The 26,336-nt window shown below is 38.0% G+C and overlaps 2 protein-coding genes across 2 annotated transcripts; both read right to left on the bottom strand.

Annotated features, from left to right (window-relative positions):
* Positions 1–343: 343 nt before the first annotated feature.
* ZBED8 (zinc finger BED-type containing 8) lies at positions 344–6,698 on the bottom strand. The gene is made up of 2 exons (XM_030328145.2): positions 6,255–6,698; positions 344–2,782 (listed from the first exon to the last, which is right to left on the bottom strand). The coding sequence occupies exon 2, from the start codon at positions 2,731–2,733 to the stop codon at positions 949–951; it is 1,785 nt and encodes a 594-aa protein (XP_030184005.1). The 5' UTR covers positions 2,734–2,782; positions 6,255–6,698; the 3' UTR covers positions 344–948.
* A 1,598-nt stretch (positions 6,699–8,296) lies between these two features.
* Positions 8,297–25,069, bottom strand: SLU7 (SLU7 homolog, splicing factor). The gene is made up of 16 exons (XM_030328084.1): positions 24,983–25,069; positions 22,880–23,065; positions 21,364–21,517; positions 20,942–21,022; positions 20,436–20,600; positions 19,475–19,543; positions 14,992–15,039; positions 14,680–14,811; positions 14,326–14,423; positions 13,842–13,909; positions 13,569–13,708; positions 12,529–12,690; positions 11,106–11,210; positions 10,866–10,937; positions 10,430–10,546; positions 8,297–9,816 (listed from the first exon to the last, which is right to left on the bottom strand). The coding sequence occupies exons 2-16, from the start codon at positions 23,047–23,049 to the stop codon at positions 9,637–9,639; spliced, it is 1,761 nt and encodes a 586-aa protein (XP_030183944.1). The 5' UTR covers positions 23,050–23,065; positions 24,983–25,069; the 3' UTR covers positions 8,297–9,636.
* Between the last annotated feature and the right edge of the window lie 1,267 nt (positions 25,070–26,336).

Raw genomic sequence — 26,336 nt, 5'->3', positions numbered from 1 at the left:
AGGGATTTTTTTGATGGCCCTGAATTACTACAGTGATTTCATGCCAATTTATTTATTATTTATATTCTGGTCTATTCAGAAGTTTTGAACTATGTTAGAACAATACACATAGCATGAGATGTAAAATAAGTGAGAAAACTGGGGTAAAGGAAAAATAAGATGAGGCCAGAGGTCCAAAGAATCCATCAGAACCATCTAGAAAGCTGGTTAAGAATGAAGGCCCTGAGCTTATCCCAGGCCTGCTAAATCAGAATCTCTAGGGTGAGGCTCTGGTATCTTCTTTTTAACAGCCTCAATGACTTGGGGTCCTGATACAATTTAAAAGAAGACAAAGAGTGACTAATAGGATATTAGGATATTTATTAATGTCATGATATTTAGAGCACGGGAGCTAGAGGAATGGACACTGCAAGACTAACTCCAAAGAAGACATTTAAAAGTAAATCTTATGTAAACTAGAATCATCCGTTCTCCCACTATAACATTTCATAATCCTCTTCTGATCCCATTAACTTCCCCATAACAACACTCACAGAGATGCAAGGCCTCAGTCTGTCATTTGGTCCTTCAACTTTTACTCTTAAGATGAAGAGGCATGTTCTGGGAAATCTTCTCTTTTCTCTGGCTCCATTCCTAGCCTAGTGTACCATTTAGCTGGATAGTCTAGTGCTTGTGAGTCTTTATGTATCACATCATCAGGTTAAACACACACTTAGAATTAGAAGAATTCTATGTATCAACTAGGTGGTGGTACTTAGTCTTTACTGCTGCTTGTGTTTTTATTCTCAGAACAGTTTCACATGCCTCACGTGAAAGTGAAAAGTTAAACAAGCCGAACTTTTCCATGGGATTTGGTATACCATAAATAGAAAAGAATCAGCATTGCAGTTTAATTTTACAATGAAATTAAGAATATATTAAAAATTATACATTAAAAAATGTATCAGCTTATAGTGACTTCTGTTGTAGCTGTAGCTTTTGTTCAATGATGTCTGAGAAACGAGGAACTTTTTTTGAAATAGCCACACGGATGTCATCATTCATATTAAAGCAGCTTCTGGACTTTGTTTTAAAATGTAAAAGTGATGAAAATCCCAACTCACAAAGGTATGTGGTTGCAAATGGTACAAGGATTTGTAGAGCTGTCTTTGCCAGGCTTGGAAACACTGTGAATTGAGCACACCAGAAATCCTCAAGCTTCATGGTCTCAAATTCCATGAGGATTTGGCCACTAGCTCGTAATTCAGCAAGATCATTTTTCATCAGATAACCATCATCAACAAAATCCAGATTAAAAAGAAACGGATCCAGTATCCATTTACTTGCCTCATCAAGATCTCCAACAGAAAAATATCCATGGAAGAAGCTGTTCAACTGTTGCAGATGCAGGGTTATTTCTGCTCCAATGCTGGCTGCTTCATTATCTGAAACAATTATTTCTTCAAGAAAAGGAAAGTTGGTAAAATTTCTTTTCTCAATTCGCTTTAGCCAAAATGGAAACTTCCTAACAAAAGCAGATAACTTTTCTCTAGCTGATACTGTGTTCATCCCAGTCCTTTGCATAGATGCACTAAGTTCATTTAGGTGTTTGAATAAATCTGCAAGGTATGCTAAGTGAACTTTAAACTCTTTATTTTCAAAGCCATCAACTAAATTACTACTTTGGTGGTGAAGGAACTGATTTATTTCTTCATACATTTCAAAAATATGAGTAAGTATTTGACCTCGGGAAAGCCACCTCATTTCAGTATGGAAAAGGAGGACACTATACTCTATTCCAATTTCTTCAAAAAAAGCCTGAAAGAGCCGATGATTTGGAGCTCGTCCTTTGATGAAATTTATTACCCTCACCACAGTAAACAGAGCATCTCTCAGTTTTGTAGGCAAGGTCTTTGTGACAAGTTCATGGGGATTCAACAAGCAATGTGTGATCACGATATGAGGTACCTCTTTTTTCACACAAGCAACAAATTCTGAATTTTCTCCTAGCATAGAAGAGGCACCATCAGTACAAACAGAGCCACATACATCAAGTGCTATCTTATGCTTCAAAAAGAAGTCTCTGAAGAGATTGAATGCATCTTTTCCTTTCATTGTTAACTGCAATGGTTCACAGAAGAGAAATTCTTCTACGATCTCTCTTTCTTTTATGTATCGTACAAATGCCATTAGCTGACTGCAGTCATCCATGTCAGTTGTCTCAGCAAGTTGAACACCCACTTTGAGAGGACTGGCTTTGATGTCTTCTAGAACTTGCTGTAAGATATCCTGGCTCATTTCATCAATTCTAGAATGGATCACATCGTCTGATAAAGGTACCTGCTGAAGCTTCTTTTGTGCATCTGGTCCCAAAACTATTTGTGCTATTTCCAATGCACATGGTTTCACTAATTTTTCAGCTATTGTATGAGGATTCTTCTCCTTGGCACATAAATACGCAAACTGATATGATGCTTGTAATAAGGCATCCTCATGAGACGCAACTCCAAATGCTTTCAAGGTTTCTCTCTGATCCGATGGTGCTGGCATATGCTTCAGGCTATTGAGATCATGCCCACCTACACCACCATGCTGTCTGTTAAAATGGTCAGACAATTTCGATGGTCTGAGGTCAGCATTTGAAAATATCGAGTTACACAATACACATTGTGGGCGTTGAGTTCCATCAACCTCCGTTGTACAGGTGAACCAGTAACGAACATAGTCATCATCCCATTTTCGCTTCTTCGACATGGCACCCCAAAATTCTCAGGTAGTATTCCAGAGATGCTGCAGAATTTTGCTTTGGGAGTAAAATATAACCCACACATTAAAAATCAGTGGCTAACTGAATTAAAACAAAGCCACATCACATGCCATCCTGTCATGTGTACAATGTCAAGAAATATCCTATAACATGTCCATTCAAAGTGAACCATGACAGCATGGCAGTCCAACTTAAAGCTATCAACTCACAGCTAATACCCTGGAATAAATGACTTGCCAGCAAGCTACGTATGGGAGATGTGGACTCACGTAATTTGTCAATACTCATAAATCCTCTATTGGTGAATTGCAGTTATGGCTTAATTTGTTCTCAATGATGTATGTTCCAAACAAAGTTGCTACATTTTGTATTCCCTGAAATGGCATTTCACTACCACCCCCTCCTTTCATTCTACACCAAGGACATACGACACCAGCAGTTATGAACAAGGATATAGAGAAGGGAATCATTCACTAAGCGCTGTAAGGGCATATTTTGACACAGTGACTAGTTCTTTTTCGTAGTTAAGGATTAGACAAGTCTGTAAAACTATTTGATGCTTGAGTGGCTTTGACTCCAACTTAAGCAGAGAATTTCAAATGGGTCTGATTAAGCAGACTTTGACACAGATTTGGCTCAGAGCTTCCTTGCTTCCAAAGTGTAACACACTACCAGTCCATGATTCATATTGTCCATGCACAAAAGGAAAACAAGTTGCTCAAGAGAAACACAACTATTCTTGTTACTGAGACTTCAGAAAAATGTCTCATAGAAGGACACCCTTTTTACAATAGGAATTTCATGATGCTTTTTCATAGAACTACCCATCAGTAAAGGCAGTCAAGAAAGAAGCTGAAACAATGGAATGAAAATAAGCAGTATTCCCAAGATTAAGATTTGTTTCAATCTGAGGACAAGAACCAGAAAGTAGTGGTTCCTCCTTAGTAAATGGAGGAATCAGCAAAGTTTTTTGTTAACATGCAAATTCGTGGCCCCACCCCCAGAGATTCTGATTTCCTAGCTCTACAGTAGGGGCCCAAAATCTGTATTCTACATAAACATTTTAGATAATTTTACAAATAGTAACTAGAACAGTAATCTTTAATAAGAGATACTCATCATAATCACTGGGAACTCCTTTGAAATTATGTATCTCCCTGCATATTTTAGAACTAATAAATCAGCTTCTTCAGAAGGACAAAAGACTCTAAATCTTGGGGCACCTGGCTGGCTCAGTTGGTACAGTATGTGATTCTTGATCTCAGGGTTGTTGAGTTTGAGCCCCATGTTGGCCATAAAGATTACTTAAAAAAGAAAAGACTGTAAATCTTGTCCTGGTGATGCGAATACATATCATAGTAAATAGTCATATTTAGAGGAATAAAGACATATCCTTTGGGCCAACCCCTACCTTGCAGATATTCTAGGTTGCTAAGTAAAGTCTAAATGCTTTAATAGGCATTTAAGTTTCTGAGTTGATGACAGCCTCCTAAGAAAGTCAAAGGACCTAAAAAGAAAGAAAGCCAGGCCTTTTCTCTTTTTCTCCCTCCTTAGCAATGAGCAAAGGTATAATCCACAGATAGGCTCAAATATACCTTAGAAAAATAGTTCTGGGACATGTGGGTGGCTCAGTGGGTTGAGCATCCAACTCTTGATTTCAGCTCAGGTCATGATCCTAGGGGTGTGCAATCAAGCCCTGCATTGGACTCTGAACTGAGCATGGAGCCTGCTTAGGATTCTCTCTCTCTCTCTCTCTCTCTCTCTCTCTCTCTCTCTCTCTCCCCCCCTGCCTCTGCCCCCACTTGTGGGTTCTATCAATAAAGTAATAAAATAAATATATAAAAAAGAAAATGGTTTTATCTCCCAGATAAACAAGTGACCCTCCAAGTGTCCAAAGTCCTACACTACAGAATGTCGCTGAAATAACTTAACAGGGACACATTTAAATCCAAATGCCCATTTTGGCCATAAAAAAACCTCACAATAAGTAAGCCAAGAATATTAACTTAAAACACTTTCTAGTGGCTGTGCCACAATTAACTAGCTTTAAAATGTACTTCTATGTAAACTAATAAGTTGACATGCCATATAGCTGTCTGTTGAGTCAATTAAAAATCAGATGTCTGCCACTCAATACAGATGATTTGAAGTTTAAAGGTTGATCTTAAGCTTTCTTTTGTCAAGTGATGAAGACTACAGGGACAATTCTGTTTAGAAACTCTCCTAATTGATAATAAAATTATGACAGCATAAAAACGCTTATCTTTCTATATTCTCTTATGTATATTTGCTATGTGTGTTTTGGGGAACAGAGGAAGTGAATGGAAAAGCTTTGCTTCAGTCTCATTAGAAATTATTACAGGACCAGTTAAGGGTCTATTCCAATCCACCCTGACTATGCTACCAACTATGTTTTGACTGACAATGTACCTGTTTTGAACAAAAGAATTTTTAGAGAAATTCATTTGCAGCATGCCTCCTATCCCCCTCAAAAAGGGAGAATGGGTAGCAGGAATTTTCAAGATCCTTAAAGATTAATTTACCGCCCAAGAGGCTTTCTTGCATTTTAGAACCTCACAATTTTCATTTGCTCCTCTGTGGTATTTAGTAATCACAATATCCTAAAATATGTAAACGTTAAAAAGGAATCATCATGGTAAGAAATTATTGTTCATTTAAATAGATGTGATAATGGTATGCTTGTGTGAAAAAAAAAAAACCTCATTTATTGGAGATACAGACTTACTGGTTTACAAATGAAAAGACATCTGGGATCTCCTTTGAAATACCCTACTTCAGCGCGCGCGCGCGCGCGTACACACACGCACACACACACACACACACACACACACACACACACACACACACAGAGTGGGGTGGAGACAGAAGGCATAAGATTGGCCTTGAGTTGGTAACTGTTGGAGTTGAATGATGGGTTCGTATCACTACACTATTCTATTTTTATGTTATGTGGGGAATTTTCCATAACAGTAAACAAAAAGAGCATTATCTTATTCAAATAGACATACTTCGTTTTTAGAATGATTCTTTTGAGAGTTTGGGAGTTATCTCAAGATGCAGAGTGAAAGATGTGATATAACAAAAATGTTTTTGCAAGTTCATGAGGCACAAGGGTATATATGAAAAGGTATCACAACAGTTAAAAGTGAACATTCATATAACAGAAATCTTTGGGAAATGCTAAAATATATATTTCAGCAGTGACAACAACCCAAGTGCAACGGTAAACCTGTAACTCCAAACCAAACGTGACTCAACTTCTCTCTAGCCATCGCCCATGCCAGTCCAAGGGAGGTGGGGTGTCCGGGGGACGGGATTCATCAGTACACTTTGCAGTTAAAGGCAACAGCCCGGAGAAAGGGGGCGGAAATATAGTAGCTGAGCAAACACGCTCCAGAGGCAAAAGCCTAGGATCCTGCTTTGTCACCTGGAGGCTGGGTCCCATCCAAGCCTCGATTCCTCAAGTGGGGATGACAATAGTACCTACCTTACAGGGTTGTTGGGAGCTTTAATGATTAAGCGTGCATGTAAAGCACACGCAGCTCGTAACTGGTAGGACCTGTTGGTGCATTATTAAGGACGGCGCGCTTGGGAAGCGGCCCGGGAAAGCTACGGACGCCGGCGGCGAGAAAAGAAGACTCCGCTCGGTCTCCACCCGCCCGTCTCCGAGCCTGGGCGCAGGCCCAAGGGATGCTCGGGCTTCTTTTAGGCGCCCGTCTCCGGCTCCAGGTCGCTCTCCGCTAGGGCTGGGATCCAGCCTGTGGGCGCCGGAACCGGGCAGGGCGGCGACTCCTCTGGTCTGGTCCCCGAGCAGGAAGCTACGAGGCGCGATGAGACAGAAGCGTCCGCAGCGACCTCCACCCCTGCCGCGCCAGGGTTCCATCCGGGTTCTCCTTGTGGGTTCCCGCCTGCAGACAGAGCGAGGTGTCTCTCTGCACGCAGGCGCGTTGAGCCACCGGCGGAGGGCTCGGCTGACCTGAGTAGGGAGCATGCGCGTGGCCCTCTCTCTTTTTTTTTTAATTGTGTACGTTGGGGGGGGGTGGGGTGGGTGGTGGTGGGATTTTTTGTGTCTGCCAGAGAGGATGAATGTAGAATCTAAGGAATGGAAAGTATGGTAAAGTCCACATAGTTCTTCAGAGCATTAAAATAAGATTTTGTGTGCGTCAAGCTTTGGGTTTGGATTGTAACATTCAATAAATTAGCATTTTCTATGTGTAAGCAAGGGGGAAAGGGAAGGAAACTCCTTGTACCCCATGTTAAACATTCGGACAAATGCGAGGCTGTAAATTCCATTAAGATACTCACAGTGGAGATGAACTTCTAGAGCTTGCGTCTTGTTTGCCCATGAAGGTCACCCCTTCCCATAAATTAGAGCATGTGGATGAATTTCCTCAGAAAAATTCATGTTGGAGAAAAGATCTTCAATTTTATTTAAAATTCGTTTTAACATGATATTAAAGTTATGAACCCATATTAGATTTTTAGAGGAAAAATTCCAAAGTAGAAACTAGAAAACTGCAGAAAGAAAGACCTCCTTCGTATTTGGGGGATATTTCCTTCCAGAATTGTGACAAACTTAAAGAACAATTTAATAATCTTTCTATAGTCAGTCTTGTTAGAAGCATCCCATTAAGACTGGGGAAAGGGATAGTATCAGAGAATGTGGGATAGATGCATCATTTTCAGGTGTTCAGGGTGAACCTGGTAGACTGAAGCCTGCTTGAGGTTTCTGTCAACAGAAGAAATTGCAAAAGACCAGTCTTTCTGGTCCAGAAAGCAGGGCTTTAAGTACTAGAGAAAGGAGTAGGCTTTAGAGTCAATAGATACTTGGCTTTATGTCCTGGCCCTAACACTTTTACTTATCAGGACCTGAGCAAGCTACCTGGACTAATTAAGCCCTTGTGCTTATTATAAAATAGATTATCCATTAGTCCATGAAGTTCTTTTGCAGAGATAATATACAAAAATTACAGTACATAGTTCCAACACTCAACAGGCAGCTATTAGGGAAATAAAATCAAAGTTCACATAATGAATCATGTTCCAGGTGTTATCTTTTTTCCAAAATGAAGAAATAAGACGTGAGTTCAGATATTATAGAATTCTTCCTAAAATCAGTAAATTAGGTTTCATGGAAGAGGGAACAGAGACCCAGAAAAGTCAGGTGACACATTTTTTGACTTAAAAAGATCCTGAAATTTTTTAATTCAAAATTAAAGAAGCTATGGGGCGCCTGGGTGGCGCAGTCGGTTAAGCGTCCGACTTCAGCCAGGTCACGATCTCGCGGTCCGGGAGTTCGAGCCCCGCGTCAGGCTCTGGGCTGATGGCTCAGAGCCTGGAGCCTGTTTCCGATTCTGTGTCTCCCTCTCTCTCTGCCCCTCCCCCGTTCATGCTCTGTCTCTCTCTGTCCCAAAAATAAATAAACGTTGAAAAAAAAAATTAACTCAAAATTAAAGAAGCTAAGCCCCCTGACAGTCCCATAAACTGCTTTTCTGTTAAATATTTGAAATAATGCTACAAACCACTCAGTTAAGTATTCTAATTATGTATCTTTATTACCAAAAGATAAATAAAATACAAAATAGACATTGTCACTTTATGGAGCCACCCCATGGTAAGGTAGGAATATGAACACATGTCATTGACTTTCTTGAAATAGGTTAAGAATTACCTCCATTTGCATTGCTTTTTTAATTGCACAGTAGTCTGAATCTACACACTATATTCATAGTACTTGACAATTCGATTGTTACTATTTCTGAGATGGTAACTTAAAGCTGTATCCTAATCAGTTTTGGTGAGCTGTTAAAAAGCCAATGTACTTCTATCAGGGGTTTGAAACAGGCTGTTTTCATTGAGCCCACTCTGTCAGTATTATTTTCATGATGGTCTTGGAAGAGGCCTGAGGATCATGGCGGTCTCAGTTATTAATAGCCCTACAAGCTATCCTAATTCTTTGAAGAAACTTTCAACTTCAGGTTTTGCTTTTTGCAAATTTTACAGACACCTGCTTACTATAGATATTAGGTATAATGGATATTCTACAATCTTTTAAAATTTAATATTCATTATTTTCACATAAAGGCAATCACAATTAAAGCAACAAATAGTATCACAAACTGTATTTTCTATGATAGAGGAAAGGATTTCTGTGTTTAAAGGCTCAAGTCCAGAATGATAAAAGACCATCACAACACTGGCTCAAAGATGACAAAATATTATTTTTCTGTTATTCTGGATGTAAGGTACAAGGAAATATTTTAAAAATAAAAATTTTATAACCAAGTAGAAAACAGAATTATTACTATACAGATTGACATGGGAGATAAAGTTACTCATATGTTCTACAGGTTTCCTTTCAGTAACCTAAAACCCAAGATAGAATAATTTTTTTAGTTTCAGACCAGGGAAACCTTAGAAGGCAAAAACAAAGGATTCTCAAATAACTATAATTATAGTTACTAATAATTTGAAAAAATGAAACCCTGATTTTGAGAAAGAGTAACTAATCTGCCTTCAAAATGCGTGTTAACTAGATAAAGGGCCATATGAATTGTGGAGATACAGTTTAAGCCTTAATAATGTTGAGTAGAAGACATTCTTGCTAGGTAAAGAGCCAAGGCCTCTTTCCACATCACCTAATATAAAATTGGAAAAAAAAATCTTAACATACACTTAATGAATTGCTCTTTGTTTTTCTTGTTTCTTCGGTGTACAAAGAAATGAATTTACAAAAGGACTTCTGGAAGCTTTATTAAAGTCAGGCAGCAAAAAGAGTAGTCAAGGGGTTTTCCACCTACAATTATCAGCAAGAAGCTGAAAACAATGTATCTATGTGTCTATCTTGGGTGACTGTCTATAACTAGCTACTACTGTCCAAGGAAGGAGGCCATGGGGTCATCCGGCCTCTGACGTTTCATTCTATAGGCCTCCATTTCCTCTTCAGTGGGTTCCCGAGTTTCATATATGCTATTGTAAGGCCGCTTCCTCTCATCAATCTGCATAATCTCCTTGACGTGAAGAAGGCGGGCTTCCTCTGCATTCAGGGCCTACGGTGAAAGAAAAAACATGAGTACCACCAATAGTAGCAGAGTACCAAAAGACCCCACTGAATGTAAACTGCTATATGAAAAACCTAGATTATCTGAAAGAGCTTGAGAGTCAGCCAGACTACCTTCAAGCTACAACGAATCACTGTTTGGCTGATACAATATTTTCATACAGCAGGAAATAGTCTACCACATTTTCAATGTTAAAAAATTTTTACTTAATAACAAAGATTCAATGAGATTCACTTTACTAACATAAGTCCAAAACTGATACTTCTGGTGGAAACTACAACTCTGACTTTTCCCAAGGACTTGCTGACACAAATTTTAGAGCTAGAAGGCAATTCTTTCTGGACATATGTCAATAACTCTTAAAGAACAGCTTTACAAAGAACATTTCTTCTGTACATTAGTGATTTTTATCAAACATTCTGAGAAGCAGGCAATACTAAGACAAAAAAATCTCCATTTGCATTCTAGGCCTGATACAAGGTGACCTGAGCAAATCACCCAGACTTGGGATTTTTAAAATGAGCTTGGAGACAGGACTAGATAATTTATTAAGGTCCGTACAAATAAAGAATACTGTCATTGCTCTGACTTCATAAAGTACCTTTTTCAATTTTTCATGTTTCTTTTCTTCATCATCACTATCTGAACTGCTCTTTCGATGCTTCTTCTTCTTCTTCTTTTTCTTCTTTTTATCTTCTTTTAGTTTTTCCTGATGCATCTGATAGGGAGGATTGAAATATAGGGTTATTAATGCAAAAACAAAGTTCTGGTGCAAATTTTGAAGTCTGCCCTCCAGCACTTAAAATTTTTGGACACATGGGGTGCTGGGTGGCTCAGTCAGTTAAGTGTCTGACTTCAGCTCAGATCATGATCTCACAGTTTGTGAGTTTGAGCCCTGCATTGGGATCTCTGCTGATAGCACAAAGCCCGTTTCGGATCCTCTGTTCCCCTCTCTCCCTCTCCCCATGCATGCGCACATTCTCTCAAAAATAAATAAACATTAAAAAAAAATTCAGGACAAATGATTATAGACTTACCTCCATGAGCGTTTGAGGTTTTTTAACAGATTCTTCTCCAGTTATATCATTTATAATACATTCCTCTGAATTCTGTGGGAAAATATAGTCATTTGACTTGAGTAATCATAGTTACCGATCATTGAAGAAAAAGTTAAAATTTGAAACATGAGAAATATGTTTCATACAGATTCTGACTTACGAACTTTTGTTGTTTTACACTTGCAATTTACTTACACTTTACACTTTACAATTACTTACAGCAATCTCCTTTCCAGCTTCTCCAGTGCAATAGGAATACTTGAAAAAGGAGTGACAGCATTTGTATCCCCATCGGCCTTCTTTCCAGTAAGATCCCCAGATATGCTGCAGAGAGAGAGCTGTTACTTAAAAAGGAACCTGAAACTAGGGACTCTCATACACTGTTGATATGAGCATAAAATAATACAGTCCTTTAAAAGGTTAACTTGGGAGGAAACTTATGGGGATTCCAGGGCTAGCTAATAGGGACAAGGTGGCCTGCTCTCAAGTGTGACAAGCAGGCATTAAATTATAATGGTCTTACATTTTATTCCTAAAACTTTAAAAAAAAATTAGGATATCTGACTTCTCTTTAAAAATTAAGAAGGACTGGGAAATTCTGGGCCCACATTCCTACTTGGCAAGAACTGGCTGTTGCTGACCAGTGGATGCCCCTTTCAGACAGGGTTTGTGTTCTCTAGTTTGTATAATTTGCCTGAGTCACTTCACTCATATGATTTAGCAGCCTGGCTCCTATAGGTAGTTCTGTTTTTGATCCAACTTAGACAATTGTAGTTTGGGTACACATGTTTTATAATGTGATGCAGTATGAATTACACTGTATCACTTATGTTCTTGTTAAAATATTTAACTTTACTCAAGTCTTTAGATTTGAATTTGTTTATAGGAAATACAGAGGATAGAGGAATAACTCGTATGATATCATACAAGTAATTGAACCAGTCAAAATAGAATGTGAGTTTACAAAATAACTGTCCTGATCTGTTTAGGAGTCACTGTCCTGAAAAAGGGGAGTTTCGATAGAGGGAGATAGAGAAAAAGAGACATAACAACCAAAATAAACTTTGATTGGATTCTGACTCAAAACAAAAACAAAAGCAAAAACAATGCCTATTTAAAGGCATTTTTGTGTATATTTTGGTAATGTGATTAAGAATTACAGATTAGAGGATATTAAGGAGTCCATGATAATTTTCTAAAGTGTGATAATGTAGGGGAATATCCTTAATTTTAGGAAATACATGATATAGTGTCTATCAGTGAAATATCATAATATCTGTAATTTTCAAGTATTTTAGTAAAAAAAAAAAAAGATACAAATATATATATGTGGGTATATGTATATACCAGCATGCATATACCCCTCCCTCTGTCCAGACAAATATGTCCAGACATATATGGCAACATGCAAAATATTTCTGAATCTAGGTGGTGGGTATGCGGGTGAACATAATAGTATTCTAAAGTTTTTGTATTTTTAGAAAAATTTCATAAAATAAAATAAAAATATAAAAAAAAAAAAAAAAAAAAAAAAAAAAGGAAAACAAGCCTAACAATGATTTGCTATGAAGCTGTAAAAAGAAAATATAACTCAGAGAAAAATGCTAACAAGGACACCAGATGGTTCTAGTTTAACACATACTGTGTGATTGTGGATCTTCACATCCTCCTCATACTTAGAGCAGGCGACAGCCCTCTCCTGTCCTTTGATGACTGTCCCATGTCTTGAGTACTCCACATAGTCTTCAGTCTGAGCTAAAAGCAATTCAGCTGGAGGGGCATCCAAATGTTCTTGGCCACCATACTAAAAGAACATTGAATATTATTAAATACATTTTACAGCAAAGGTTTTCATTCAAATCTCTATTGATCAGTTTGTTTCTAATCAGAAACATGAAAGCAATATTTTTTATGGGCTCTGTTATACAAAGTACAGTGAAAAAGAAAAAGCCACATGATTTTTATAGGCAAATAAAAGATGTCTCAGTTGTTATCTATGTGTTGAGCGTGGCAAATTACCAAATGGCCATCAATTCCTCTTAACCTTGTATGTGTGCCCATTTGCCACATGACTTTGCTATTCCCCTCAAGAGATAGACAGTCTGTTTCTCCATCTTTGAATCTGGGCCTGGCCATGTTACTTGTTCAGGCCTGTGGGAAACTGGGCAAATGTGATGCAAGCAAAGGCCTGGAAAGCACTTGTGCAGTGGGGCATATTTTTGTTGCTAGTTTCTGGTACCCCAAGAATGCCATATGAGGCTGGACTAGCCTACCAAAGGAGGAGAGCCCACCCTGGGCAGACATGAGCTATTCCAGATGAGGTCTCTTAGGACAATCAGCCTGCTAACTGCTAGAGACCAGAATGAGGTCATTCTAGATCATCCAGCTTCAGATGGGCAGGCCCAGACCAGGAGACCCAGCTGACATACAAAATCCTCAGAAATAACCAATGTTTCTTTTAAACTGCTATGTTTTTGTTGTTGTTTTCCCACAAAAGCTTCCTGATACAGCTAAACTGATAATGTATACACTTGATTTCAAGTCAATGTGAGGGTAGGACTGTTCCTAACAAACTAAAAGGGACTTTATGTGCATTGTATTCCAAATGTAAATTGAATGATCATTAACTAGTCATTTCTCTTTAACGAACATTCTTTTTGTAAGCATTTTGGTCAAAATTACCTTTTCCAGGATGCTTTCTTTCTGCTGTTCCTTGAAGTCTTCTTTTTTGACTTTGAAGGACTTGTACAACAGCTCTAGTTTTGTAGGATCGGCCTGCAGATGCACTTCAGATCCCTTGTCATAGGCTTCCCAAGCAAACACTACAAAAATCAAAGACATTTTAATGACTTGTCAGCTACGTTTATTGCATGCTTGTTAAAAACAAACTTTTAAAAATGCCCCCAAATTTCTTTTGAGCTTATAAAAATACCTTGACTTAGAGCAAACACTTACACTGTGTCTGAGCCATTGAAATGGTATCTCCTGTGTATCTAACGAAGTTATCCCCTGCATAGCTCACTCTGTAAATGCAAATTTAAAAAACAAGTTGTTTCAGAAATTGCTTTCTTTAAGGAAAGTTCATTCTTTTCTGACCCAACCATAGATGATGTTTATTTTAACTCAGATTCAGTTTTATGATTAAAAACTCTCCCCCCACCCCCGCCCTACCTTGAAATCTCTCTATTTTTTAATGTTTACTTATTTTTGAGAGAGAGAGAGAGAGAGAGAGAGAGAGAGAGCAAGCATGGGAGGAACAGAGAGAGGGAGACACAGAATATGAAGCAGACTCCAGGCTCTGAGCTGAGCTGTCAGCACAGAGCCTGATGCCGGGCTCAAACCCACAGACCGTGAGGTCATGACCTGAGCTAAAGTTGGATGCTTAACTGACTGAGCCACCCAGGCTCCCCAAAATCTATACATTTAACTTGATACTTACTCATCTGGATTCTTTCCTGCATTGGCATAGGGATTCTCTCTCATCGCTCTAGTTTTGGGATCATAGTAAGCAGAATTTGGATCTAAATTCCGCAAATACTAGAAGGGAAAATGGTTTAAGACTGCATTAATGTTTACTTCTGTCAAAAAAGATTTCAGCACACTAGGCAGATGAGTCAATCACGATCAATTGTGTGTATACATTTCCTGGTACAGAAGATAAAATACAGAATGATACCTAATCTTGGAATGACTATATTACCTATATACTATCCAGATACCAGATGAGTAGACAAAATTTGGGGTGGGAAGACAAATATTTTTTGAGTGTGTATGTTAAGTTGGCAAGGCTTACTTTTGCAATATCTTCTCGAATCCTGAGATTCCGGACAGTAATTCGCCTCTTAGAGTCAAAGTTCTGTCCAGGCATGTCAATGTCATCTGCGTATTTATCTTCATCCTCATCTTCACTATTATGATCTTTTTCCTGAAGGAAGTGGAAAGAGGGAAAAACAAATTATAAGAAAAAAAGAGCAGCATCTAGTTCTTACTTTCCTTTAATCCAACTCTTATTCAGTTATATTCCTTAAAGCTATTATTATTATTGTTATTAGCCATTAGCCATCAGAAATTGAAAAATTTGCCAGACAAGGCAAATATTTATTACCGTTTGAGAATTTGGTTCCTCTTCTCCCCACTGGTGTTTTGGAGAATTCTGCATTATGCAAGAAGAAAAAGAATTTGTTATTTTATTCCACTGAATCTACTGATTCACACTTTATTTTTTATTATCATTTTTTTAATGTTTAGTTTTCAGAGAGAGAGAGTTAGAGCAAGCACTAGCAGGGGAGGGGCAGAGAGGGAGACAGAGAATCCAAAGCAGGCTCCAGGCTCCAAGCTGTCAGCACAGAGCCTGATGCAGGGCTCACACTCATGAAGTGTGAGATCATGACCTGAGCTGAAGTTGGATGCTTAACCGACTGAGCCACCCAGAAGCCCTTATTGATTCACATGTTAAATACTTAGGTAAAATAATATAACTTAAATCTAACTGAACAAATCCTCCTATTTCTCATTGTAATGAACACATAAGTTCTGAATACAAGTATGTACTTATGAATAATTTTATCAGACTGTCTACAAAGCCAGTAAATTTCTAGAGAATTTTCAATGATATAGGATTATAATCACACAAGGGTAGGAGGAACATCAAGATGACCAATGTAATCAATATATATTCATTTCTTATATGTTAACCTTTAGACACCATTTTTGCTAAACCTTACTAGTTTTCTATCAAGTGCAAAAAGAAAATGTTACAGGATCATGTAATAAGTATCTTTAGAACCAGAACAGCTTATGTAAAATTTAGGCAATGAAGGAATCTACTCAGATGACACCATACTGTAATTTAAGAAACGTGAGATCCTTGGCACAAAGATACTCTTTCTTCATTAGCAACTGGTCAGGATTTTCTCTAATTCTACAAAATGCCTATACCAAAGTAATCAGTATTTTATCATGTCCCTTTAAAAACCTTCAAAGGTTAAAAAGAGTACCTTATAGTATAGTGGGGGAATATGAAAATATATGTGTGTGTGAATCAATCTATCTATCTATCTATTTATCTATCTATCTATCCATTCTCCCTATATAAATAGAATGATAGATATAGATACATATACAATATATTGGTGAGAGCATGCTCTCCTGAATGGTATCTAAGTGATATGACACCAAAATATTAAATAAAATACTCACTGTGTCAACAACTACACATTAAGGAATTTACTCTGAGGGAATAATACATCAATTATATAAAGAGATATGTACAAGAATGTGATTTATAGTGTCATATATAGTATCAAAAATTTGGGAAAAAAAATCAACTTAATAATAGATAATTGGTTATATATATTACTATACTTGATGAACACTGAACATCCATTAAGGTGATTCTATCTGGGGCACCTGGGTGACTCAGTCAGTTAGGTGTCCAACTCTTGGTTTCAGCTGAGGTCATAATCTCACGGTCATGAGATGAGCCCGTTCCTGGCTCCACACTGGGCATGGAGCCTGCTTAGGATTCTCTCTCTCTCTCTTTTCCTCTGCCCTTCTCCTGCTCATGCTTGAACTCTCCCCCCTCCCCCAAAAAACCGTGAAAGTGATTCTATTCAATCTGCAGGAAAAAAACATATAATTTGCTACCCCCCTTTCTTTTTTGCTGTTATTTTTTTTGCTGTTAAAAAGGGAGAAAGAGATGGGAATAACATTATATATTTGTTTTTGTTTGTATTTATGTAAGAAACTCTGAAAGTATCCACAAGAAAAACAGATTATGGGGGGGTGGTGAGGTTTTGAGATAGGATGAATGGAGGCAAGGATGGGAGACTTTTTACTGCATATCTTCTTAAATTACTCTGAGTTTTATATAATACCATGTGAATTTATATAAAAACAAATAGGTCTATATTTATTTAATTACACAGAAAACATGACCTCATTGCCTCTATCGTTTAACTGAAAGAGGTGATAAGTATGCAAAGATGAAATCCACATAAAAAACAAGTTGTATTATCATTACACACATATATAGATATATGGGGGTAGGTGGAGTGGGAACTAGAAAGGCCTACCTCAAAATGTTAATAGTTAAAATAGGAGATACTTTCTTCCTTATAATTTTTCTAAAATTTCTTTCACTGCATATGTGTTACTTTCAGAATCATTTTTTTAAATAAAGATTTCATTTTTTAAGTAATTTCTACACCCAACATGGGGTTCGAACTCACAAGCCTGAGATAAAGAGTCACAAGCCTTACTGACTGAGGCAGCCAGGCCTCCCAGAATTATGTGTTCTTTTAAATGTTCTTCAGTTATTTTTATTTTTGGTTTAGAGAATAAGAGAGGAGGAGAGGGGCAGAGAGACAGAGAGAATCTTAAGCAGGCTCTACACTCAGTGTGGAGTGTGGAGCCTGGTGTCGGGCTCGATCCCACGACCCTGGGATTATGACCTCAGCTGAAATCAAGAGTCAGACTCTTAACCAACTGAGCTGCCTAGGTGCCCGTTTTTTCTTTTATTTTTTAAGTTTATTTATTTTTTTAGAGAGAGAAGAGAGTGTACGTGAGCAGGGATGGGGCAGAGAGAGAGAGAGAGAGAGAGAGAGAGAGAGAGAGAAAGAAAGAATACCAAGTAGGCTCTGTGTTATTAGCACAGAGCCTGACACAGGACTTGATCTCATGATCTGTGAGATCATGACCTGAGCCAAAGTCAAGAGTTGGATGCTTAACCAACTAAGACATCCAGGCACCTCTGTTTTTTAAAACAAATAATTGTTTTTTGGAGTTCCCACAAGTTGCGAGTTCAACAACAAAAAAATTTATGATGCTGTACAGAAAGTTCAATCTCTACAGTAGACTTTTCTCCTATGTATGTAGTTAATATCCAAGTACTGAAGTGGTCAAAAATCATCAGTCCCCTGTATACATTTAAGTATGCTTACTGGGCAACTAAATTATACTATGTTTATGATAAACAACAGAGAATATATTAGAACAAAAGAAACAGGCCATTTTCCTTTTTCCAGAATTGGTGGTAACAACAGTTATGAATTACCAAATGTTTACTTACTATGTGATATGAATGCTAAACCTCCTGAAGGGTACATGTTATCTCTGTTTGAGAGATGACAAACTGAGGCTCAGAGAAGCAAATTAATTTTTCTACAATCACCTAGCTAGCTAAGGACAGAGCTGGATTTTAGCATCTATCTGTTAACCTGTGCTGTGAGCCTCAGGGACTGTTCGCTAAGTGACCTCAGGGACTGTTCACTTGGTGCTTACTTAGGTCTGTTTCTAATTCATACTTGGCAAGAATTCCTTTTAGAAATTTAAACTCCAAATGTTTTTTATGTGTGCCATAAATTTGTTAAAAAAAAACTTTTAATAAGCATAATATACATTAACTATTAAGTTGTCATGAATAAAAAATTGGCTGCAATACATCTTTTTACTATAAAATTTTTTTAGTCAAAAATTTTGTTTTATTCACCTATAAAATTATTATAGTCATTATGGAAAATGTAGGAAGCAATAGTAAAAATACAAAGAAAAATTTACTAATTCTACACTGGATGAGAATTAGTATTCTTATCTTTTTTCCTATGTGATATTACAATATTTTTTCATGTGTTACTTAAATGTAAGTGTTACCCACTGTTGTTATAAAGATTTTAAGAGCTATGCCCCAGGGGCGCCTGGGTGGCTCAGTCGGTTGAGCATCTGACTTCGACTCAGGTCACGATCCCGTGGTTCATGAGTTCAAGCCTCACGTCAGGCTCTGTGCCGACAGCTCAGAGCCTGGAGCCTGTTTCAGATTCTGTGTCTCTCTCTCTCTCTCTCTCTGCCCCTTGCCTGCTCACATTTTGTCTCTCTCAAAAATAAACATTAAAAAAAATTTTAAAAAAAGAGCCATGCCCCCATTCTATCATGCAGATGCAGGACAGTTTACTTCACCAATTCCCCGTTCCTATTTAAGCTATTTCAATTTCTTGCTATCTTAAAAAGTGCTACAATGAACATCTTTGCATATATGATTTTCTCCTGATTACTAGAAAACTCTTCAGGATTGAAAGATCTACTAATTTAATTCCAGAAAACATATATAAATATTTTATGGCAACATTCTTTACAAAATGATTGTGTCAAGGTATATTCTCATGAATGGTATGAGTGCCAGTTTTACTCTTTCCTCTCAATAGCACTTCTCTGTCCCTAAAATCTTGTTGTTTTTTTTAATGTTTATTTTGTTTTTGCGAGAGACAGAGAGAGAAGAGAGAAGAGAGAGGAGAGAAGAGAGAGAGAGAGAGAGAGAGAGAGCGCGCGAGCGAGCACGTGCACACAGGGGAGAGGGAGCCAGAGTATCTGAAGCGGGCTTTGTGCTGACAGCAGACAGTTGAATGTAGGGCTCGAAATCATGAACCGTGAGAGATCATGACCTGAGCTGAAGTTGGATGCTTAACTGACTGAGCCACTCTGGCGCCCCTGCTAAAATCTTTTCTAACTGGAGAGATAAAATGAATTCTTGTTTCAATTTTCATTTTTGTTTGCTAAGAGTTTGAATTTTTTTATTGATCATTTTTATTACTTACAGCTTGTTCCACTAATTTCCCTGAGGCTAATTCTTCTTGGAGTTTCTGGGCTTTCAGTGTTCGTTTTGCCTAATAAAAAAGGAAACATTTGAAATTAACTTTACAACATTCAAATGAACATTTAGTTTTTTTATATTTAAAATCAACAAATTTATTGCATTCAGAAAGTTCACTAAACAAGGTCGTCTCTTTGGGATTTCTTGTAGCTCCAGATCTATGGTTTCTAAACAGGAGTTACAAACTCCTGTTTGAACCAGGCATTAATATAAACTGAGCCAAACAGCAGCAGTGATTAAACTGCAGAGAACAAGCTAAGTTCAGAAGGAGCAGCTGTCACCTGACTCCAGATGACTGACTCTTGCCAGGCAGACCCAGGATTACCATATCATTGTTCAAGAATAGATGAAACTTACATTATACGAAATCCCATGATTTTTAAATGTAAACTCTACTTAAAAAAAAGGAAAAGGCAGTGTGACTATGGATTTTAAGGAATGGGGATGAATAGGTAAAATCATAACAGAAAAAAACTGAAGTTGAATTAAAATAAAATTCGATTTTCTGAAATGAGTTATCCTATTCCCCTCTCACCTCTCTCAAATGCTATGCGAGACAATGGTAAAAATAGGTCCATGGGCAAGATGCAGTGTGTGTGTGTATATGGGGGGGGCAAGAGTTTATAACCTTAAAAAGCCAAAAGCTTTAGATACTAATCTGTTCTCATGCTTCCAATATCTTCTGCAATCTCAGGAATCAAAAAACAAAAAAGAATCAAATAAGACACTGCTGCCAATAGGGCTAGCCCACTTCATCTTCACTATTCCATTAGGCCTACTACTACTATTATAAAAATGCTACCATTTTTATATTGCTTGAAGACAAAAAATAGAGTTGCTAAACCAGTGGTACAGCAAAATGTACATTCTTTAAGGAGTGTGGGAAAGCAGGGAACTTTGCTCACCAGATCAACTTTGGCGTATTCTTCTACAATTTTCATGTGTTCCTCTGGATTGTAGCCATTCCACCGGTCCCTCTTCCCATCATAGTCAAACATCAGCTGGGGCTGGACATGCTCATCTGGAGCTATATTAGTACCTGTAAATTTTGCTCCAACTCGCCTAGGTCTCTGGGAAATAAAATAAAATGAAAAAAATAAAATAAAATAAAATAAAATAAAATAAAATAAAATAAAATAAAGTCTTTCCCTAAGTTCCTGTAGCCCAGAGGAAAATTTCAGATGACCTTTACAAAGCAAGCATAAACACACCATGGGAGTTTATGGTCTGTTCAGTTATCAGTTACTCTCCCAGCAGTAAATTCTGATGGTGCTAATCTAATTTCACTCAAATTAGTTTTTTTTTTAACTTGTACCAAAATTTAGGTAATTTTAGAAAAATAGAATTAATCTGACAAGGAAGAATAAAAGAGACTCTGACAAGTTTCTAAAATTCTCAAAGGTGAGCTTACCTCAAAGCAGTCTTTCTTTTTGTGTGTCATGGCCCCACAATTTTCACATGCTCCCTTGCGGTACTTAGTAGTTATGGAATTCTATAAATGGATATAAAGAAAAACAAAATATTCTAATTATCTGAATAAATTAGAAATAATTTTGGCTCTCACTACTATATTATCTAATGAAGTGACTGACTCATTGAGAGAAAAACGAGTTAGAGTCTCCATACTTTACAAATGAGAAAATTAAGTACTTTAGCAACATAAAATTTATAAAAGAAAACACAGACTAAAATAGTATGTATTGTGAATTTTAATCTCAGGTAAAAGATTATATAATCTGTTTCAATTTAACATAGTATCGAAGGTTCTTATATTAAGTTCTTAAAATAAAATCTCCATTTCCAAAAGGATATATATAAAAGTTGCCCACATACCTCTTTTACACCCCTCTTGTACCATTCTCCAGATGAGCTGTATTGCTTCTGTTTCTCTGGTTGTGGTCTCTGGTGCTTTAAAGTAGGTCTTTTTGATGGATCAATATACCATGGCACTGAAGAAATATACTGAGGTATATGAGGGTTGATGTCTCTGTAATTAAAAAATATATATATATGTTTTTAAAGAATAAAGTTTGGGGGTGCCTGGGTGGCTCAGTCGGTTGGGCGTCCAACTTCAGCTCAGGTCATGATTTCGCGGTCCGTGAGTTCGAGCCCCACATTGGGGTCTGGGCTGACAGCTCAGAGCCTGGAGCCTGTTTTGGATTCTGTGTCTCCCTCTCTCTCTGACCCTCCCCTGCTCATGCTCTGTCTCTATCTGTCTCAAAAATAAATAAATGTTAAAAAGAAAAAAAAAAGAATAAAGTTTGAGGGGTGCTTGGGTGGCTCAGTTGATTAAGCATCTGACTCTTGATTTTGGCTCAGGTCATGATCTCACGGTTCATGAGATCGAGCCTTGCATAGGGCTCTGTGCTGACAATGTGGAGCTTGCTTGGGATTCTCTCCTTCTCTCCGCCTCTTCCCACTTGTGCTTACTCATGCTGTCTCCCTCTCTCTCTCAAAAATAAATAAACATGTAAAAAAGAAAAAAAGTTTGAAAATAGTTGATATTACAATTACAAAGGTAGCCTTTATAGACTCTAAGGCCAGAGATAATGCAGTGGGAGGGAGAGGGAAGAGAATATGCTTGGTATCTCTATAATGTAGAAAAAAAAAAGAAAAATAAGCAAAGTAATTTATACTTTATTTTAGATTGAAAAAAATTCCAATATAGAAACTAATAGTGATAGATCTGAAGTGAGGAGATAGATATGGAAGACACGGATGTATGTTAGTAAATAATGTCTCATAAAAGAGTAAGAAGCTAGCTAATAATGTCTAGAGTTGATTAAAACAATGATGTAGGTACATTATTTAGAGATGTGGAAGTATCAACCAGAAAAACTCAAAACAGAAAGATTTAGAAGATTTGCAGAGGTGGAACAAGGAGTGGGAGGGGTTGAAAGGGATGACTGCTGTTCATTGTAAGTCCTTCAATATTTTTTTATTAAACCTTACATATATGAATTTGATAAAATAATAAAAACAAAAAGAAGGTAAATGGTAAAGATAGCTTCCTGTCAAAGCAAAGGATGAAAAACTACTCAACTACGTGGACATAAATTTGAATTTTTAAAAAATGTTTATTTATTTACTTTGAGAGAGAGGGAGAGAGAGAGAGAGCACGTGCACATGTGCACGAGGGAAAGGCAGAAACAGAAAGGGAGAGAGAGAATCCCAAGCAGGCTCTACGTGGGGTCAGCGCAGAGCCAGACACGGGGCTCGATCTCACAAACCTTGAGACTGTAACCTGAATGGAAACCAGGAGTTAGACGCTTAACCGACTGAGTCACCCAGGAGCCCCATAAATCTGAATTCTGAATGAACAGATCATGCAAATAATGAAATAACTTACTTTCCTTCTTCATCAACTTCTGCAGGAGCATTACCCAGTTTCCGCTGCTCTTCTAACTCCTTCTTCTTTCTCCAGTCCTCTCTGGTCATCTTCTTTGGTTCCTCCAGACTCATTTCTTTGGACCCCGACAGGGGGGCCGCATTAACTGCATCTACAGCTGCAGCTGACATGGTTATCTGGACCCCTCTATGAAAAGAATGAAATACATATTAGTATAAAGTAGGCCTTCATGAATTCATCAGTAAAACTATTAAAAGTACATCCTAATAACATATACTACAGTCTGGCTTATATATTTCATAAGTTCTTATAGTATCTGTAAGGGAAGGGTCTCGTTCCCCTCCACAAGGTCTCTATTTACCATCTGTAGTTCCTCCCTCAACTCTAATTTATAAATGCAGAGAAATATATAGACGTGTACTCAAAATTTCATAAGACTCTTTCATTAACATTCCTGAATTTCTCTATGTGTGTCTCAGACTTTACCAACACATTACCTTACATGAGTAAACAATGTCCTGTTTTCCTTAAAGACGAAATGCCTTAAGAATTATCTATATCCGCTGACTTTATTTCCTCATCTTCTACTTCTCTCCTCAATCACTCTAATATAGCTTCCATCCTCTACCTCTCTAAAGAATTACCACTAAGTTATCAATGATCAATGTACTAAATCCACTATACATTTTTCAGTTCTGTTCCTTCCCTCTTGAAATATTCTTATCCCTTGGCGTAAGTAACACTATACTCTCCTGTTTTTTCTTAACTCTCTCTTGCTGCTCCTGTCTCCTTTGCAAGTTCATCTAGGTCTGCCTAGTTGTTTGATTTTGCATTCTACAGGGCTCAGTGCTAGAGTCTCTTTCATTACTCAGGACTCCATCAGTAGACTAGGTCATCTATTTCTAAGGCTTCATAGCCATAATATATCACTGTTGGCTCTCCAACTTACATCTCCTCTCCAGATCTTTTATCTGAATTTCATAGAGACATAGAATCGGAAGGAGGCTCCAGGCTCTGAGCCATCAGCCCAGAGCCCTACGCAGGGCTCGAACTCACGGACCGCGAGATCGTGACCGGAGCTGAGGTCGGACGCTTAACCGACTGAGCCACCCAGGCGCCCCTGTTTCCTCTCTTAATGAAAAATACCATTCATTTCTTCACATATATGTCCCAGCTAATCTCCACATCTATTTCATCACTAAGTATTGTTATTTTCACCTTCTGAATAGCACTCAAATTTATCTACTTCTCTCTATTCTCAATGCTACCATTTCAGTGTAAGTTATTACTTTCCTTCCTTATGGGTCTTCTGTCAGTCTCTCCAATCAGTTCTCCACACTGCAGTGTTATTTTTTCAAAACACGTATTTAATCATACCATGTCCTACTACTGCACAAGCTTAAAATCCTTCAATGTGGCACTGTCCAAGAGAAATATAATGCCAGCCTCATACATCATTTTAAGCATTCCAGTAGTCATATTAAGATAATAATAAAAAAAAAAAGCAGTTTCTCTTAATATAAGAGAAACTACGGTAAGTCTTTAAAATCTGACAGATTTTTTGGGGGCGCCTGGGTGGCTCAGTCGGTTGAGCGTCCGACTTCAGCTCAGGTCACAATCTCACGGTTTGTGAGTTTGAGCCCCGCGTCGGGCTCTGGGCTGATGGCTCAGAGCCTGGAGCCTGCTTCCGATTCTGTGTCTCCCTCTCTCTCTCTGCCCCTCCTCCATTCATGCTCTGTCTCTCTCTGTCTCAAAAATAAATAAACATTAAAAAAAAATTAAAATCTGACAGATTTTATAGGTATTCAGACTAATCCCCAACAACACTGTCCCCCTAACATAGCTGGACAGTGCACCTCCAACATCTGATAATTCATACTCTAAAAACCACTGAAGACGCAGTCCTGGTCTGGCTGGGCACAAGTAAAGTGTCTGAGGCCTAAGACGGCGGCTTCTTTCTCGGTCCCCAATCCCCGTTTCCCCCTCGACCTGGCGTTCATCACTTCCGTAAGGATATATCTAAGAATTAGGAGCCTTCAGCCTATTTTCCAGAGTTTTCTAGCTTCACTTCTTCTCGATCCCCAAATTCCCACATTTCCTCACCCAGTCCGGCCACAGCCGACCCCAAAAGCTTCCGACAGAGACGAGATCAGTCCGTCAATGTTTACTTCCTGTTGTCCCGCCCTCTCCCGGCAGCCACTTTCGGTAGTTTCCGGACGAGCGGCAACATGCGCATTAACATCTTGTGGAGGGGAGGGAACTCAGGCTCCCACGCGCCGTTGAAATCGCGAGATCTCGAGGTTCCCGCCCCCCCCCCCCCCCCCCCGCGCCCTAGGACTGTGAAGGGAGTTAGTTTCAGCAGTTGTTTTCCTGTTGTCTGCTTTTGGATTATTGTTTCTTTTAGAATCGCAGAATCTTAGGATGTTAAAAAAAAAAGTCCGTAGGAAAGGCAACAGCTTAAGTTTTTCTACAGAACTGTAAAATGAATGGGGAAGTTCGTGACGTATTACGGGGAAAAAAAAGGCAGTTACAATTAGTATTAGTAGCCGCGTATTGTGTAACAAGTTGGGGACGTGGTGAAGAAAAAGTGACTTTATGTCCTCGAATTTATTCATGCAGAGTGAAAAAGACACTTAAAATAATTTCATATAATTTACAGTTGTAAAAAGTCTCTGTGAAAGGAATACCAGGTGCTATGAGAACATAAGGGACTAATAATAGGTAATTGTGACTTTCTGCACTCAAGTGATCTTGTGTTTTACCATTAGAAAAAAATACTATAAAACAATTTCTATTTCAGGAAACCAATAGTATCTGATAACCAAACCCTCCTTTTAAAGTGCACATATGAAGTAAGATAAAATACTGGAAAATAAACATTTTGGTAGTAGAATTTCTTGGGTTTTCTTTGTGCTGTTATCTTTTCTTCCTCAAAGTAACATGTATTGCTTTTATTTTTTTAATTTTTTTTAAATGACTATTTTTGAGAGAGAGCATCAGTACAGGAGGGGCAGAGAGAGAGAGAGAGAATGAGAGAATCTAAAAGAGGCTCCAGGCTCTGAGCTGTCAGTACAGAGCTCCATGGGGGCTGGAACCCATCAACAGGGAGATCATGACCTGAGATCATGACCTGAGCTGCAGTGGGAAGCATAACCCACTGAGCCACCCAGGCGCCTCAACATGTATTGCTTTTAACAGTAAAAGTGAAAATAGTTAACATCCTTGCCTCAATAGGAGCCAATTGTAATCTATTTTTTTCTTATTAAAACTTTGCAGTGCCTAGAGTTGAAGAACGTAAACACTAATTTTGATTTTACAGGGCAGTAGGTGAAGGGATAGAAAAGATCAGAGAATGGCCTGAAAGCAAGTAGTCTCTGAATCACCTATGTTTTATTTTGTATCTTTTAAAACAATTATTGCAATTTGCTTGGAAGGTTTGAGGCCTGTTTAAAACCAC

This window comes from Lynx canadensis, chromosome A1 (assembly GCF_007474595.2).
Source record: "Lynx canadensis isolate LIC74 chromosome A1, mLynCan4.pri.v2, whole genome shotgun sequence".
NCBI classification, from domain to species: domain Eukaryota; kingdom Metazoa; phylum Chordata; class Mammalia; order Carnivora; family Felidae; genus Lynx; species Lynx canadensis.
The sequence above is the reverse complement of the archived record's forward strand: the minus strand, read 5'-3'. Positions and strand labels throughout refer to the sequence as shown.